This window comes from Trachurus trachurus (genome assembly GCF_905171665.1).
Source record: "Trachurus trachurus genome assembly, chromosome: 21".
In the NCBI taxonomy this organism is placed as follows: Eukaryota; Metazoa; Chordata; class Actinopteri; order Carangiformes; family Carangidae; genus Trachurus; species Trachurus trachurus.
In genome coordinates, this window is record NC_139899.1 from 8,501,290 (window position 1) to 8,514,957 (window position 13,668).

At 41.3% G+C, this 13,668-nt stretch overlaps 1 protein-coding gene across 1 annotated transcript in view; it reads left to right on the forward strand.

The window, feature by feature from the left end:
- The window catches only part of stxbp5l (syntaxin binding protein 5L), a gene marked incomplete at both ends in the record, with an annotated part of 140,459 nt that overhangs the window by 17,583 nt on the left and 109,208 nt on the right, over nucleotides 1-13,668 (forward strand). Inside the window, one exon of the mRNA XM_083997452.1 lies at nucleotides 3,459-3,556. Coding sequence (XP_083853578.1) covers nucleotides 3,459-3,556 — 98 coding nt within the window. The remainder of the gene's footprint in view (nucleotides 1-3,458; nucleotides 3,557-13,668) is intronic.

Here is a 13,668-nt window from a genome sequence, read left to right on the forward strand (position 1 = left end):
AAGCGCTTCCTCACGTGCGCCAACTTTAGAATTGATTGTGATTTATAAATGGAAACAGGCGTAGGACGTGCATGCGCATAAATGCGTTATAAATCTGAAAGCTTTTGTGCGCACGCGTTTTCTGTGTTTCCTCCGTACGCCACCTGTAGTGATCTTTCCTACGCACAGTTTTATAAATGAGGCCCCTGATCTCTGTGGACTTAGCTGCTCCCATCCTCTGTAGTTTCTCCTAGAACATGGACCTTTAGTTTGCCGATTTTTATCTTTGTTGGTGATCTGGTAATGAAATGTAGCCTAATGGATTTTGTAATGCCGGTACTACAGTACCCATTGTCAATGTGCCTCCCATATTCATTTGTTCATCCATCTATTCTGCTTATCTATGCAGGGTCACTACTCTGTTGCTGGAGTATAGAGACAAATTTTCACACATTCACATTCACAACTATGGGCAATTTAGATTCACCATTCAACCTAACGTGCACGTCTTTGAACTGTGGGAGGACGGTGGAGCACCGTAGGCACAGGGAGAACATGCAAATTCCACCTGGAAAGATTATGCTGAATCTAAGTTGGCTACTTGTTCTTTTTTTCCCCTTCTAATTGTGTGCTGTCATTAAAAAAAAAAAAAACTATAGGCTACTCCTCATTTTCTCAGGACTGAAAATGTTGCTATTGCTGCATAGCCAACATTGCTATTAACAGCTGTTGATTTACTAATCTAGATTGTATTATCAATTATTTGTATGTCTAAGATATATACAGGGTATAATAACGTTTTGTCTTTTTTAACTCGGTGACGGCTCAAGTCAGAATTGCCACCACTCCACAAGAAAAATATAGGCTAGTCCTTTTTATACATTTCATTTGCACTGACAACACTCATCATTTGATTTAAATTGTCCTGCTCCATAGGCATTTTGTACATGAGTATTGCATGAGTAATTCAAAAAATGTGAGAAGAAAGAAGAGACAATACTACAGATTGGGGCATAAAAAAATCTTGGTATTTGCCAGAACTCAACACTCAAAAAAATTCACTTTTTCACCTTTGCTTTCTGACAATATGAAATGACATTTGGAAATATGAAAACTCCATTATCTGTAATTGCAGATAAATAAGAGGATTTCATGTGATAATCATGATGTCATGATCCGTATTTGGAGGTATGGCTGCTCAATACCCAATTTGCTGATAGTGGTAGACATGGGTGCTACTTGCTATTTATAGAACCAGGGGTCTAGACCAGCTCTGTGTGGAGAAAGAGGGGATGGTAGGTGACATGAGGTGGTATGAGCCTCCGGGGGTGTGGATGGCTGTGTGTGTGGTTATCTGATTAAACATCAGGCTTATGTGTCTAAAGATTGTGTATGTGTGGAGGGGAGAAGCCAACACGAGAGAGAAACAGGAGGGGAGGAGGTGGATTGAGAGCAGAGTTGATGTAATGCAGCCTCTGGCAGCCATAACACAGGTCCTTTGCAGCAGGTCAACATTTGCTGCACAGCTGACTGCATTTCTTAATGTACTTCTTGGCTGCCTCAAATGCTGCATGAATATATCTTTCGTAATTCTTTAGTGTTTGAATCCCCCTTGTTACAGTAAGTTTTGCACTGTCTGACAGATATTGACAACACAAGTTGATAAGGTGTGTTTGTATACAGCTGCTTAATCAATCTTTATTAGGTACCTCTATTTTAGGCAACATAAGACTGCAGTGACATGTTACTGTGGAGATAAATAAAAGATAGAGGATGGAAGTGTGGGTGAACCTGGTCATACACACTGTGGACGTATTCACAGATACACACTAAAAGAGGGAGAAAAATAGCTTTATGGCTTTGACCTTAAAATATGTATGAGCAGCATGGAGATCCACCAGAGTAAATGTATTTCTCATCCACTTCTTAACGTCCTCTATGTATATGGGGAGTGGCTCTCCTGTATCCCAGCAACTGTGCACCAGAGTCAGGCTGGAGAACCGAAAGGTGCCTGGTGGCAAGACCTGGAGGATGAATGTGTTCTTCCTTTGATATTGTGTTTCTCCACTCTGTGCAAAGACGATATACGTGTTTTGCATATGAATGTGTATGTGTGACCATCTCATCACACTTTCAGTCGTGGCAGACTCATTTGTTGATGCATTTGTGTTGATTACTTCCCGACAATTGGGATAAAGATTTGACTTTAATTTTTTGTATGGTGATGGAGAAGGCAAGAGATTCTTAACGATAGGGTGAGGGCATGTGTCAGTTCCCATCCCTCAAACTTCACTTCTACTTAACTTTTGAATGTTCTAGTTACTTCTGATATCAAGTTCCACACCAACACCTTTTCATGCATGAATACACCAGATTAGAGTTTATCGTGCATTGATAAGCCAATGCCTTGAATTTCATATGTACTCAGCAATGAATATGAGTGAAAGGTAGTACCTGAAAAGTGAACGGTAGATCTTTGGGGGGGGGGGTAGGGGCTGCTCGGTGCGGGATTCAAACCGGGGTCGCCTGCAGTGAGGACTATAGCCTCAACATATGGGGCGGGTGCTCTACCAACTGAGCTAAACACCGCCCCAATTCATGATCTCTTGTTTCAATCTGTACTGTCATTCTTACAGTAATTAACATTACCATGTGGTAGGCTAATGTTTCCATTCAACATTGCTGATGTCCGTGTCTCCACATCCATACAGAGCAGTGAATGATGCACTGCCGGTAAACTAAATATGACTAATTGCAGACAACTGCAGTGGATCTCAAATGTGTGAGAGTGAGAGACAGTGGTGTCTTTGTCTCGTCAGGCCTTGGAATATGAATGTTGAGGCTAGTTCACTTCCAGTACAATACTGATGTGACATGAATAGATGGTACAGTTTCTTTCTCTAATTATGCAGTGGGATTTTAATGGTGTATGTATGTCATAGGAGAATATTGACCATGGTTTTTTTAGGTTTTTGAATTTTCAATAAGCTTTCAGTCAATTGAAACGATACACTCAGATGTTTAAATGTTATGCAAATGGAAATGTGCAATTATAACTATATGTATGGATACATTAGGTTGCAATTATAATTCCTTCCTTTTGTATTAGTACTGGGCCAAAGTAGCATGAGTAAACCTCTTTATTTCAGGTGCAGGACTGTTAGGACATTCACTTTATACAAGAAAATATTTTTGCTTTTAGTATTGTAAAAGCTTTTGATTTATTGACAACCTAAATGAATGAAGTGGTGGTCATAAAACTCATTGTTGTCAGCACAATTATCTTGCAAAAATAATAACATTTTTAGGGAATATACAGTTTTACGAAATCACAAGGCTTTGTCTGGATTCACACAGATGAATGTCATAGGGGCAGGCAAAATCATTAAATGATAAAATCATTCAATTACCTGCAAATGTTCAAAAAAAAAGTTTTTTCTTATTTAATTAAAACATTGTTCTGTATTTTTATCTTGCAGACGGTGCGTCATGGGTTCCCTTTCCAGCCCACTGCATTGGCCTTTGACCCTGTGCAGAAGTTACTGGCAGTCGGCTCAAGATCAGGCGGAGTACGAATGTATCCTTTACTCATCATCCACTTACTTCCTCCCTTCATGTAGTCTGGAGACACATTATAAAAACACACATTGTGTAGATAAACACATATTTATTGTCTACAAATACTGTCCCTGGCAATTACCACTGCTTATTTTTGTACATTATATGAACACTAAAATATAATTTATCACAGTCTCTATTACCACACACACACAAGAGTGATGTTTTTGCTGTCAAATTTTTTTTTCAAGTACAGTATTTACTTACTGTGCCACAGTTATGCTGCTAAGTCCAAGGCTGAATTACTTTCTCAGCCAACACAGCTCTTCACTTAAATGGAAATGTGTAAGTAACTTGAAGGATACAATAGTGACATGTTTTTCACCAGATATCACCTTCTGTTGGCGATGTTAGGTGATGGTAATTGCTGTTACCCATGTGATAAATTAATATCATAAATGAAAACATGGAAAAGGGAGAATGTGTCTATATTGTTTTATATAGGCTTTCATGTACATAGTAATTTTATTCAGTTGTGCTCCTTGTTGTGTGTTCAGTGGTTACTCTCACTGATCTTTGCAACATCTTGTTGAAAGAAATCTAAAAGGAAGTTGAGACCAAAGGGAGGTCAGCTGTATGTCTGATGAAGCAATGGGATGTTGGTGGTGGCAGTAACAGTTTAGATCATCCCATATGGGGGATCTTTGTTTGGTAGGATAGCAGTTGGTCTCAAGTTGCCTGACACCGCTTTGTATAAATGAATACATTTTAAAGCAACACTATGTAGTTTTTCAACCTTAATATTTAATGTTTCTAACCTCATTTAAGTGGTAGAAAAGCGGTTAATAGGATGAATCGTGTCGCCGGCTGCAACTGTACTATGTAACTTTACTTCCACTGGTAGGAACACGCCGCCACCGTGGTCCTGGTCCATCGCAGCTCCGCCGAGCTCAAGTCCAGTCCCCCTGCTCCTCTCTCCACCCACACACGAGTGCCCTGTGCTTGGCCGCACGGCCAGCCAGCCTCCCTTCCAGAGCTCTGAACGACGGCACCGGTACTGGCAATGGCAACAAATTCATGGAGGCTACGACACAGGTAGCAGACAGTTTCCCTTCTCAACCAGAGTACCAGTACCTCTGACCTACATAGTGTTGCTTTAATAATCATATTCAATTAAGGCAACATGCATGTCAGTATTGTCAGGAGGAATAACAACATTGTTCACAAAGCATGTATTCTTCACAAACCTGTGGCACGGCTATATACTATCCTATCTCCAGGCAGGGGCCTTCCTCTTCAGCCCCTCCTCCTACACCCCTACTGTAATTCTCATCGCTCTTTCCGCCCTGTCATTTTATGTTGCTTGCCTGTCATGTCGCAGGCTCAAAACTGTCCATCCAGCAGCCCATCCCCTGGGTCACTCGGTCATGGGGATGGGCGAAGAAGTGTGATTGCAACCCGGGTGGGAGATTACACTCTTCTAAATACCCAGGCTTTCCAGTTTCCCTGGGAAGCCCTGGTAGCTAACAATTATTGATGCTGCAGCAGCTGCAGTGCTGCTCCTGCAGGGGTGATAGATGGACAGATTGGATGATTTCTGTGCTAAAAGAAACTGAGAAAAAAGAGTTGTGACAGAGGGAGATGTAACATTGTTTGAAGTATTTCAGAGACAGGGAAAGAAATGGAGAATAGGCGGCTGAATGTTGAGGAGAGGGGTAAAGGTGGACAGAGGTGTTTGATGACACAGAGAATAGCTGATGAAGAGACAAATGTGGCTTGGTTACTGATAAGCTCATCTGAAGGCAGATATTTGATACCAATAATACCTCCCACTCCCTGAATATATCACTTTTCTCTCTAGCTCTCTAATGAATGCCTGACTGTAAAGCCAGGCTGAGAGCTCAGCTGGATTGAAGCCCTTGAGTGACTTAGTATTTACATTGACATGCTGCACGTATACCTTCCTCTGCTCCCATGTGGCCTGTCAGTGACTTTGTCTTTCTCTTTCAAATGCGTGCTCTCACGTAATCTTTTTTTCTTTTTCTTATTCTTGTCCTCCATTGCCTTCTCAAACCCGTCTACTTTTATTCATTCAATTCACCTTTCTCATGTCCTTCACAGACACTTTTCCCTTTCTTCTCAGGGCTTTGAACATCTGTTTGTTATCTTCTGACATGGTCTATCTTAGTTTTTTTCTTGTGTTGCATTTTTTTAATGCATCTCCATGTCCCCCCCTTTTGCAGCTATATTAGTGCTGTCCATAGTGGTAACCACAGTAGGAATCTATCATTCTCCATTTCTACTTTTATAATAATTATCTGCTGCACACAGAACCTACTTGAGATATCTCACAATTTCACCTGTCTGCTGTCACTCGTATCATACATCAGCCTCTTCTACTGGTGCACCAGTATTTGGTAGACAAATATATTTTTTGTTTTAGTAAAGAAATCTGTTTTCACCTTCTGGGTCTTAAAGTTAAACATTCAGATGACACTATTGATTTGTGTGGCTCTGCGGTTATGTGTGCTCTCTGTGGGTGGTGCCTGTGCAGGCACGAGTGAGAGGGTATGTGTGTGTCTGTATAGGCAGAGGAGTGATCAATATATCTGAGTTTCCATGGAGGCTTGTTGTTTTGTTAGAAAACATTTTGCTCTCTTCTGCCCATGCAACTGAAACATTAGAATTACACTCTCCTCCAGTTGAGGTCTTGTTTTGGTTGTTGATTCTACTGCAGCTGTTTATCTAATGAACTGAGCTAGACTATGAGCACAAGTGAACTGCTCTAAGTGGAGGGGTGAACACACCAAAGGTGCATTTGAGATCTGATCATCAGGTTTGGAGGTGGTCTAGGTCACAGTCTTTTAGAAGTGATGGGCAACACTAGCCATTTGTTCCTGTTCGTAAAGTCACCATAATATAAGAATTAAAATATCCTATTTAGTTGTAAAACCAGATTTCATTGTAAAGCTGTGGAAAGCACAGATATTCTCTCTCACAAACATGTAAACTCTGGATCTGCCTGTCAGATTGTCTTAAAATAACAACACTCACATACATATTTACTAGTGTTGTTTTTGGCGGCCTGTTTTAATTTTAGTTTTAGTCTAGTCTTTGTGCCAAACTGTCATTTTATTTTTTATTAGTTTTAGTCACATTCATGCTCTTTTTTGTTTTGTCAAGTTTTAGTCGGCTAAAACTCTGAACATTTTAGTCTTATTTTAGTCAGAATAACCCATGACTATTTTCGTCTATAGTTTTAGTCGACAAAAACTGATGATCATATTTCGGCATAATTTTCGTTGACGAAAGCAACACAGATATTTACACATGGAGGTGGGAACTGAGATCCCATCACAAATCGTCACTTGAACAAGGTATTTTAATCCCAGATATAAACTGAAGTAGGCTGTTTAAGAGATGTTGACCTGTGATCAGATCACCTGAGATTCACGTTAATGCCACGTCTGAAGAGGGCAAGAGATACAGTATGCCCTGTTTGAACCATGTCTTTAAATTCTTGGCTGTGTGCTGTTTAACACAGATTGATATGGCGCACGGGGTGAGGTGGCTTAAGTAGGGCTTTGTTGTCAAAGGAGATCAAAATGCTTAAGCTTATTATGATCACGGTGCAGTGTAAGGTAAAGAAGAGTGCTTTTTTTTGTATGATGTAATCTTAGACTTACTGGTAATGTACAGTACAACTGAAAAATAAAAGGGAGGGTTGGCTTGTTTTAAAAGCTAAATTATGCCTGATACCACATATAATTTGAGTCAGTATTGTGTCTGAATCGTGCTGTATATTTTGCTGCACAATTAGGAAGTAGGAAGTAAAATAAACAGCAAAATACTAGACTGAAAAAAGAAAAAAAAATCTGCACTTTTGCTTAAGATTGCTCTGTTGTTGTTGCTTTTGTCCACTTCTTTATCTGAAAATGTACTCGAGTCAAAGTGGTTCCATGTATTGTGCATATTTAGGATTCTCTAAAATAAATGTTAAAATGTTGCCTTTCTGCTGCAGAAAAAGAGTGGAGGAAGGAAACGGGTGGAGAACAATAGAGTTATAAGACAGAAGAAAGACAAAGAAGGTGATAGAGCATTGAGAAAGGGGAAGACAGTAGGGTTTATTGTTGAGATGTGACAAACGGGCATTACAACAAGTGGTTGAAGAGAGTAGTGTGGGCAGAAGAGCATCTGCATGATAATGACATAAATAAAACATCTCACAGCACCAAGGGTATTGTAGCACTGAATGCCCATAACATTGCTATAAGTGAAGATGTTGGCAGTACCCAAATAAGAAATAGAATTTACTGTAGAAAAGAATAACCTACTATGAACTTTAAGTAGCTTCCAGGTGTGACCCCTTTTTTAAACACCCAGCCACTGTTATAATGTCAATGTGTGCCTGTGTGTGTGTGAAATAAATCAATTCAATTTAGCAAGATAATAAATAAATAAACATAAAAGTTTGTATTTACGGTATTCACTATTCTGCTCACAAGTATTTTAACTGTAGCACTGTCTTTTCTTGTTAAGTATAATGTTTTCCATGAAAACAAAAAAAAGTAAATGTATGACATCATGGTCTATTTTTAGCACAATATACATCTTGTTCCACACTAACAAAGTTATCCATGATTGAAACAGCAGCAGAGCCAGTCAGATCTGATGATTATTTTCCCATCTGTATCCGGTCCCTCCACTAAACCTGTAGCCCCTTCCTCCTACACAGTATTTCCTGGCATTATTAAGAAAAACAAAAAGTAAGCAATCACATTACCCTGTCTGATAACCCACAGTATGTGTTACGTATTATATTATCAATGCAGTTTCTTTTGCAATTCTTCAATAACAAATCACTCTTTTCATAAAATTGCATCCCATGTGCAGTCATGATTTTCCAACAGATGGAGAGAACTTAAACTCTTCATCATCATTGAACAGTGAAGGTGCATGATATGCATACACTTCTTGTTGTACAGTGCTTTGGACATGTGTGCAGTGTGTTTTAGTTCCACATATTCACCATAAACGGCTGAGGTAAAGGGCCTGGTCCTGCTCTGGTGAATGATGCATATTGACGATGTCATAAGGGTTGACGCAGTGGGTTGGCAATGAGGTTGTCTGCAGTGGGCTCCTAGGACACTCCTCCCCCTGCCTGGGACAAGAGTACCTAGATCTGCTAAGATTTGGTTTATTGAGAGCATTTGACAAGTGTGTGCATCGATTTGTGTATCTCTTCTCTTTGTCTGTGCCTATCTGTGCGTCTGCTGAGTGTGCATCCATGCGTGCCATTTACCTGTGGCAGTGTTGTTGGTGTGTCTGTGTGCATGCACAGTTTTACTCCTTATTGGATTGTGTATTGGCACAGTGGAAGTGGATGTAGTTTCAATAAAGGGTTCAGTTAATGGAATTGTCCAGAGTCTGATAGACAGTCACTTCTCATAACAGTCAATCAGATCGAAGAACAGGAGAGCAAGAATGAGGTGAGAGATGGCAAGAGAAATTGGAAACATTGATGGGAGGGAGGAAGGGAGGAGAAGGGCTTCAGTTTGATATCAACAGCATGTTTCTAACGCATGGGACAGTTTACATTGATCCATGTATCACCTTTTTGAGGTGTTACCTGGCCCGGATGAGATTTCTGTCTGTCAACTTTCAGTGGAATCATATTGTGCTGCTGATATGATCATAACTAGCATTATTTAAAGTGTGATTAATACCAATAATTTTTATGTATTACATCCCACCAAAATCCAGATCCTTCATTAGCACCGGTTTAATTGTTTTCAAATGACAATACAATGCATCCCGACATGGTGGTAGACTGTCACAGGTAGGGATGTATATCGTTAGGATTTTATCAATACCGATACTTATCGCTACTCTTATCGGTAATTTAGTGTAAAAAAATAAATGTAGGCAGCATACTGTCCATGTAATGCAGCTTGGACAGAACAGAAGCTATGTATTAGTTAGGACTAGGCAACCTGCAGTGAGAGGGATTAGGCAGCTGTACATCTACTGTACATATCTGTCATCATGATAAAATAAGATCTCCTCTAATTTAGCTTTTTTACTCATAAAGTTTTATTGCTCGGACTCACAGTTCACGTCGGCTCAGGTGATCTGCAGGTTATTGTTTCACTTCACTGCTCCGACGCTGCGCCCCGTGTGTGCGTCTGTGTACAGCGCTCACACACAGACACACACTGTAAATGTAACGCTGTAACTGTAAAGCCTTAGTACATGTTCTTCACGCCGTAGACCAGCCAATATATCAGACGTGTTATTGCAAATGACATGAGCAGCTCCGTATTTTTAGTCAGAGTTTTCCCCTCCGCTTTCGTACCGAAGTAACATCATGTCGCTCTGCCTCCACACTGCTCCTCACAGCAGCAGACATGATGCTGCTGGAGCCTCCTCTGTCTCCAACACTAATAAAAGTACTTTGCTGGGTGTCCGGTGCAAGGCTTTAAACACATGATGACCTGACACAGGCAAACTGACCGGGTCAGACTCTCAGATTCTCATCGTCACTTTCAAGCAAACTATACACACTCACAACAGGAGGTGGTGTGTCAGACAGACGGCAGACTGACAGGCTTCTGTCCCGTTAATTTCGGCAGTGTCACAATTACGCGACGGTTAGGCAGTCGTTCAAAAAGTACTGATAATAGTATTGTTTGTCCAGAATCTTAATGGTACCCTGGTACCGAACCAATTAGGAACTGGGACCAAAAAATACTGGTCCTCGGTATACACCCCTAGTCACAGGTCATGCTTCTGAACTTACCTTAATGTAAGACAGGCCATGACCCACTCAACCAAATGGGTCCGTCAGTATAAAATCAGTTGCCAGATTGTTAGGTATACTGGAGGTATTAAGCTTCACAATGATAATGGTACTGTAGCGCCATGGTGTAATATTATTATATCATTATCCATAAGTCAACAACAAGAATATTTGGTCAAAAATAAAATGGCTTATCATGCCTTTCTCAATCACCAGCCTCTCTCCCCTCCCCCCCGTCACCTGCCTGTCTTCCCCCACCTCACTCCCTCACCCCCTGACCCCCCTCACCTCCCTCCCTCCCTCCTTCCCTCACTCCCCTCCTTCCCTCCCTTCCTCACTCACCCATCTCACCTCGCTCCTTCTCCCTTTCTAACTTAAAATAAATAGGGGTTCTGTATCTGCCGTCACACAACACAACGTGGAGCTGTGCGCCACGGACATGCATGAAAAACAAAGCGCATTGCACCGAATGCGCGCCGCTGGCGTCGCTTTGGCTTATGAGCGCATATGATGTACGTCTACAGTAAAAGTAATGGCTAGACGCTACATGTGAACGCCCCTATAACACTTTAACCAAGGCGGCGGCCAATATCATCCAGGCGGCCTGTATTCACTTTAGGCAGACAGGGAACAGCACAACAGTTCAGTGCTCAGACCCGACAACATGGCAGGTAGATTGAAATTCCAGTCGCAAAATTTACTGCCATTTGGCGTGTGTTTGGGTGTTAATTCCATGCCCTGTTTATATCTGATCCCTGATTGGGACATCTCTATTCTCAATGCTAAATATATCAATAAAATCAACTAAAGCTGAAATTGCACGTCATCCTCTATAAACTGAAGGCATGGCCAGAAATTTGTTGACATTGATTAGCAATTGAGGTCAGTGTTGACAACACTCCTCGTCTTACTGCTTAGTAAAAGGGTAACTGCAGCTTTCATTTTAAGAATAAAATCTCTCATCAGCAGCCACATGTTGTTCAATGACCAGCAGCAAGCAATTAGTGAACCTAATTTGGCCAATGGACCATGAGTGGATAGTGGGAGGAGGTGAATCTGTAAACACACAGCAACTGATACACTGCATTATTAATCAGTGTGTGTGTGTGTGTGTGTGTGTGTGTGTGTGTGTGTGTGTGTGTGTCAGGACAGCTTAGCAGTGCCAGTTAGACAAACAATAACATCAGATAGTCATCAATTAAGCATTCATTGTTGTCACGCGGTGTCATTGGCTTTGCTTGCTGTGTGAGCAGGCCTGCAAACATAATAACTGTTTTCCTATCAGTAGCTCACTGCAGAAGGCTTCTGGTGCCATAATCAGCTGCTACCCAGATTAAGCGTGTTGGTGCATTTGCCCGCACCGTGCCCTATTTGCATAATTTCCGTCACCAATTTTACCATAAAATCTCCAAACTTGAGCTCATTATCAGAACCCTGGTTGCCATGGATATGTGCACATGAACACATAGTCGCAATGAGATGAGTATGGTCCTGCCTAGTGACTCAGTCTTGATTGAATTACATTTAATAGGATTTGCACCCCTGAATTTGTAAGATAGAGCAATTGCAGCACTGGCACCAAAGGTGAGTAAAGTGAAGTGCTGTAGTGGGTGTAGGAAGGAGATGAAGAAGCAATATTAAGCTATTCATAACCACACACTGCACTCTGTCCTTACTTTGCCTTTGTAGGGTGCACAATTAAAGAATTGAAGGCTCTATGTAGTTTACTCCAAGGTGTGAAAAGTGTAACATGTACAATAGCAGGTGAATACAAACATAATTCACTGTTTTGTAAAGAAAATTAGTTGGCCTGCAACTAATCCTTATTATTATTGTTGTTAATTTGTTTATTTGATTATCATTAATGGCAACATGATTTATCAATTAAATTGAGTAAATGGTGTTCCACAACTGCTTGGGTGAATCAGACCATTGATGTGCTGTCATATTTTCTGAGTAGTGGGGCTCAGGTACAACCTTTCCCAACAGAATATGTGAGAACTTTCTAATGCAACCATATAAATGCATTCTATTTTGTATCCCTTTCTCTGTCTTGTATTTACCGATATGTAGTTCACTATGAATTGTGAATATTTTGTTGAAAGCTATAAGACCAGGGACTGCATCATGCTTCCTCTAACTTACCTCCTCTCTGTCTTTTGGGGCTCTAGTTTTGTAGACCAGACGCAGGCACGGTGCACCTGCCCTGCGCTGCGCCAATGGTGAATGGTGCAGCGCGGCGCAGTCTGGTGCAAGCCCGCCTCCGTCCCTCCCACCGGTGCAAGTGGCAAAGAGGGAGGAGAGAAGGCATGGAGTGGGTTTAACACAGCCTAGTCCGTTCTTTACCAATCAAATGAGCTCCTCTCCTCGCCTTTAAATGCGCCGCGGGCGAGGCGCAGTGCAAGTTTCATTTCTCCATGGAAGGAGACAGCAGTGTTAGACGGCCAAACTTCTCCCAGGAGGAAACTGATGTTCTGGTCTGGGAGGTCCAAGCTCGTAGTGTCCGAATATACAGACCTCACGGGCTGATGATGCAAAATTAGTCTGGGAGGAGGTTCCTGATATTGTTACCCAGGTTTGCTCTGACATACTGAGAACCGTTGCCCAGTAAAAAAAACCCCACATACACACCCCTTTTCCACTAATAAAAACACTCATATTTAGTAACCTATATTTAAACCCCCTGTAACAAAGATGAATAGTGTGCATAGATCTCAACATAAACAAATACCAGGCGTAACGGAAATGAAATCAGAAGCAGCTGTTCGTAAAGGATGCATCGCTGAGCGTCTCTCTTTTTCTTTTGAATTTTGAATTTTCTAGGACGGGGGATGCCAGTATACGTATGTTCACTATCTGATGCCGAGGCTGATTGTGGTTGGCTAAGAGAGGTGATAGTTTGTTTGTTTGTTTGTTTTTCATTACGGCTACGTGATGACGCGGTCACTCGCCCGCTAATAAATTAATAAGTAAATAAATAAAGCGGATCATCACAACGGCACAGTGCGTAGTCCCAACACGGCAGCGACATGCAGTCATCCACCCTCACAGTCCTGCTCTTGTGACATCCACGGCTGCTTTTTAGTCCCAGTTTGTCCCTGCTTAATTCAGGCCAAGTTTCCATTACGCATGTCTTTGATCTGACATCAGATGCGACGGGACAATCTACAGTATTTAGATATAAATGTATGTGCTGATTCAGATAGTTACATTAAATAGTGGTTGTGTTTATTGATTGCATTTAAATGTGCCTAGAACTGTGGAAACCTGCCTGTGAGGCCTTTGAGTCTTGGTGACATGTGCGCACTGTGTGCCAGTCAGGCAAATTACCA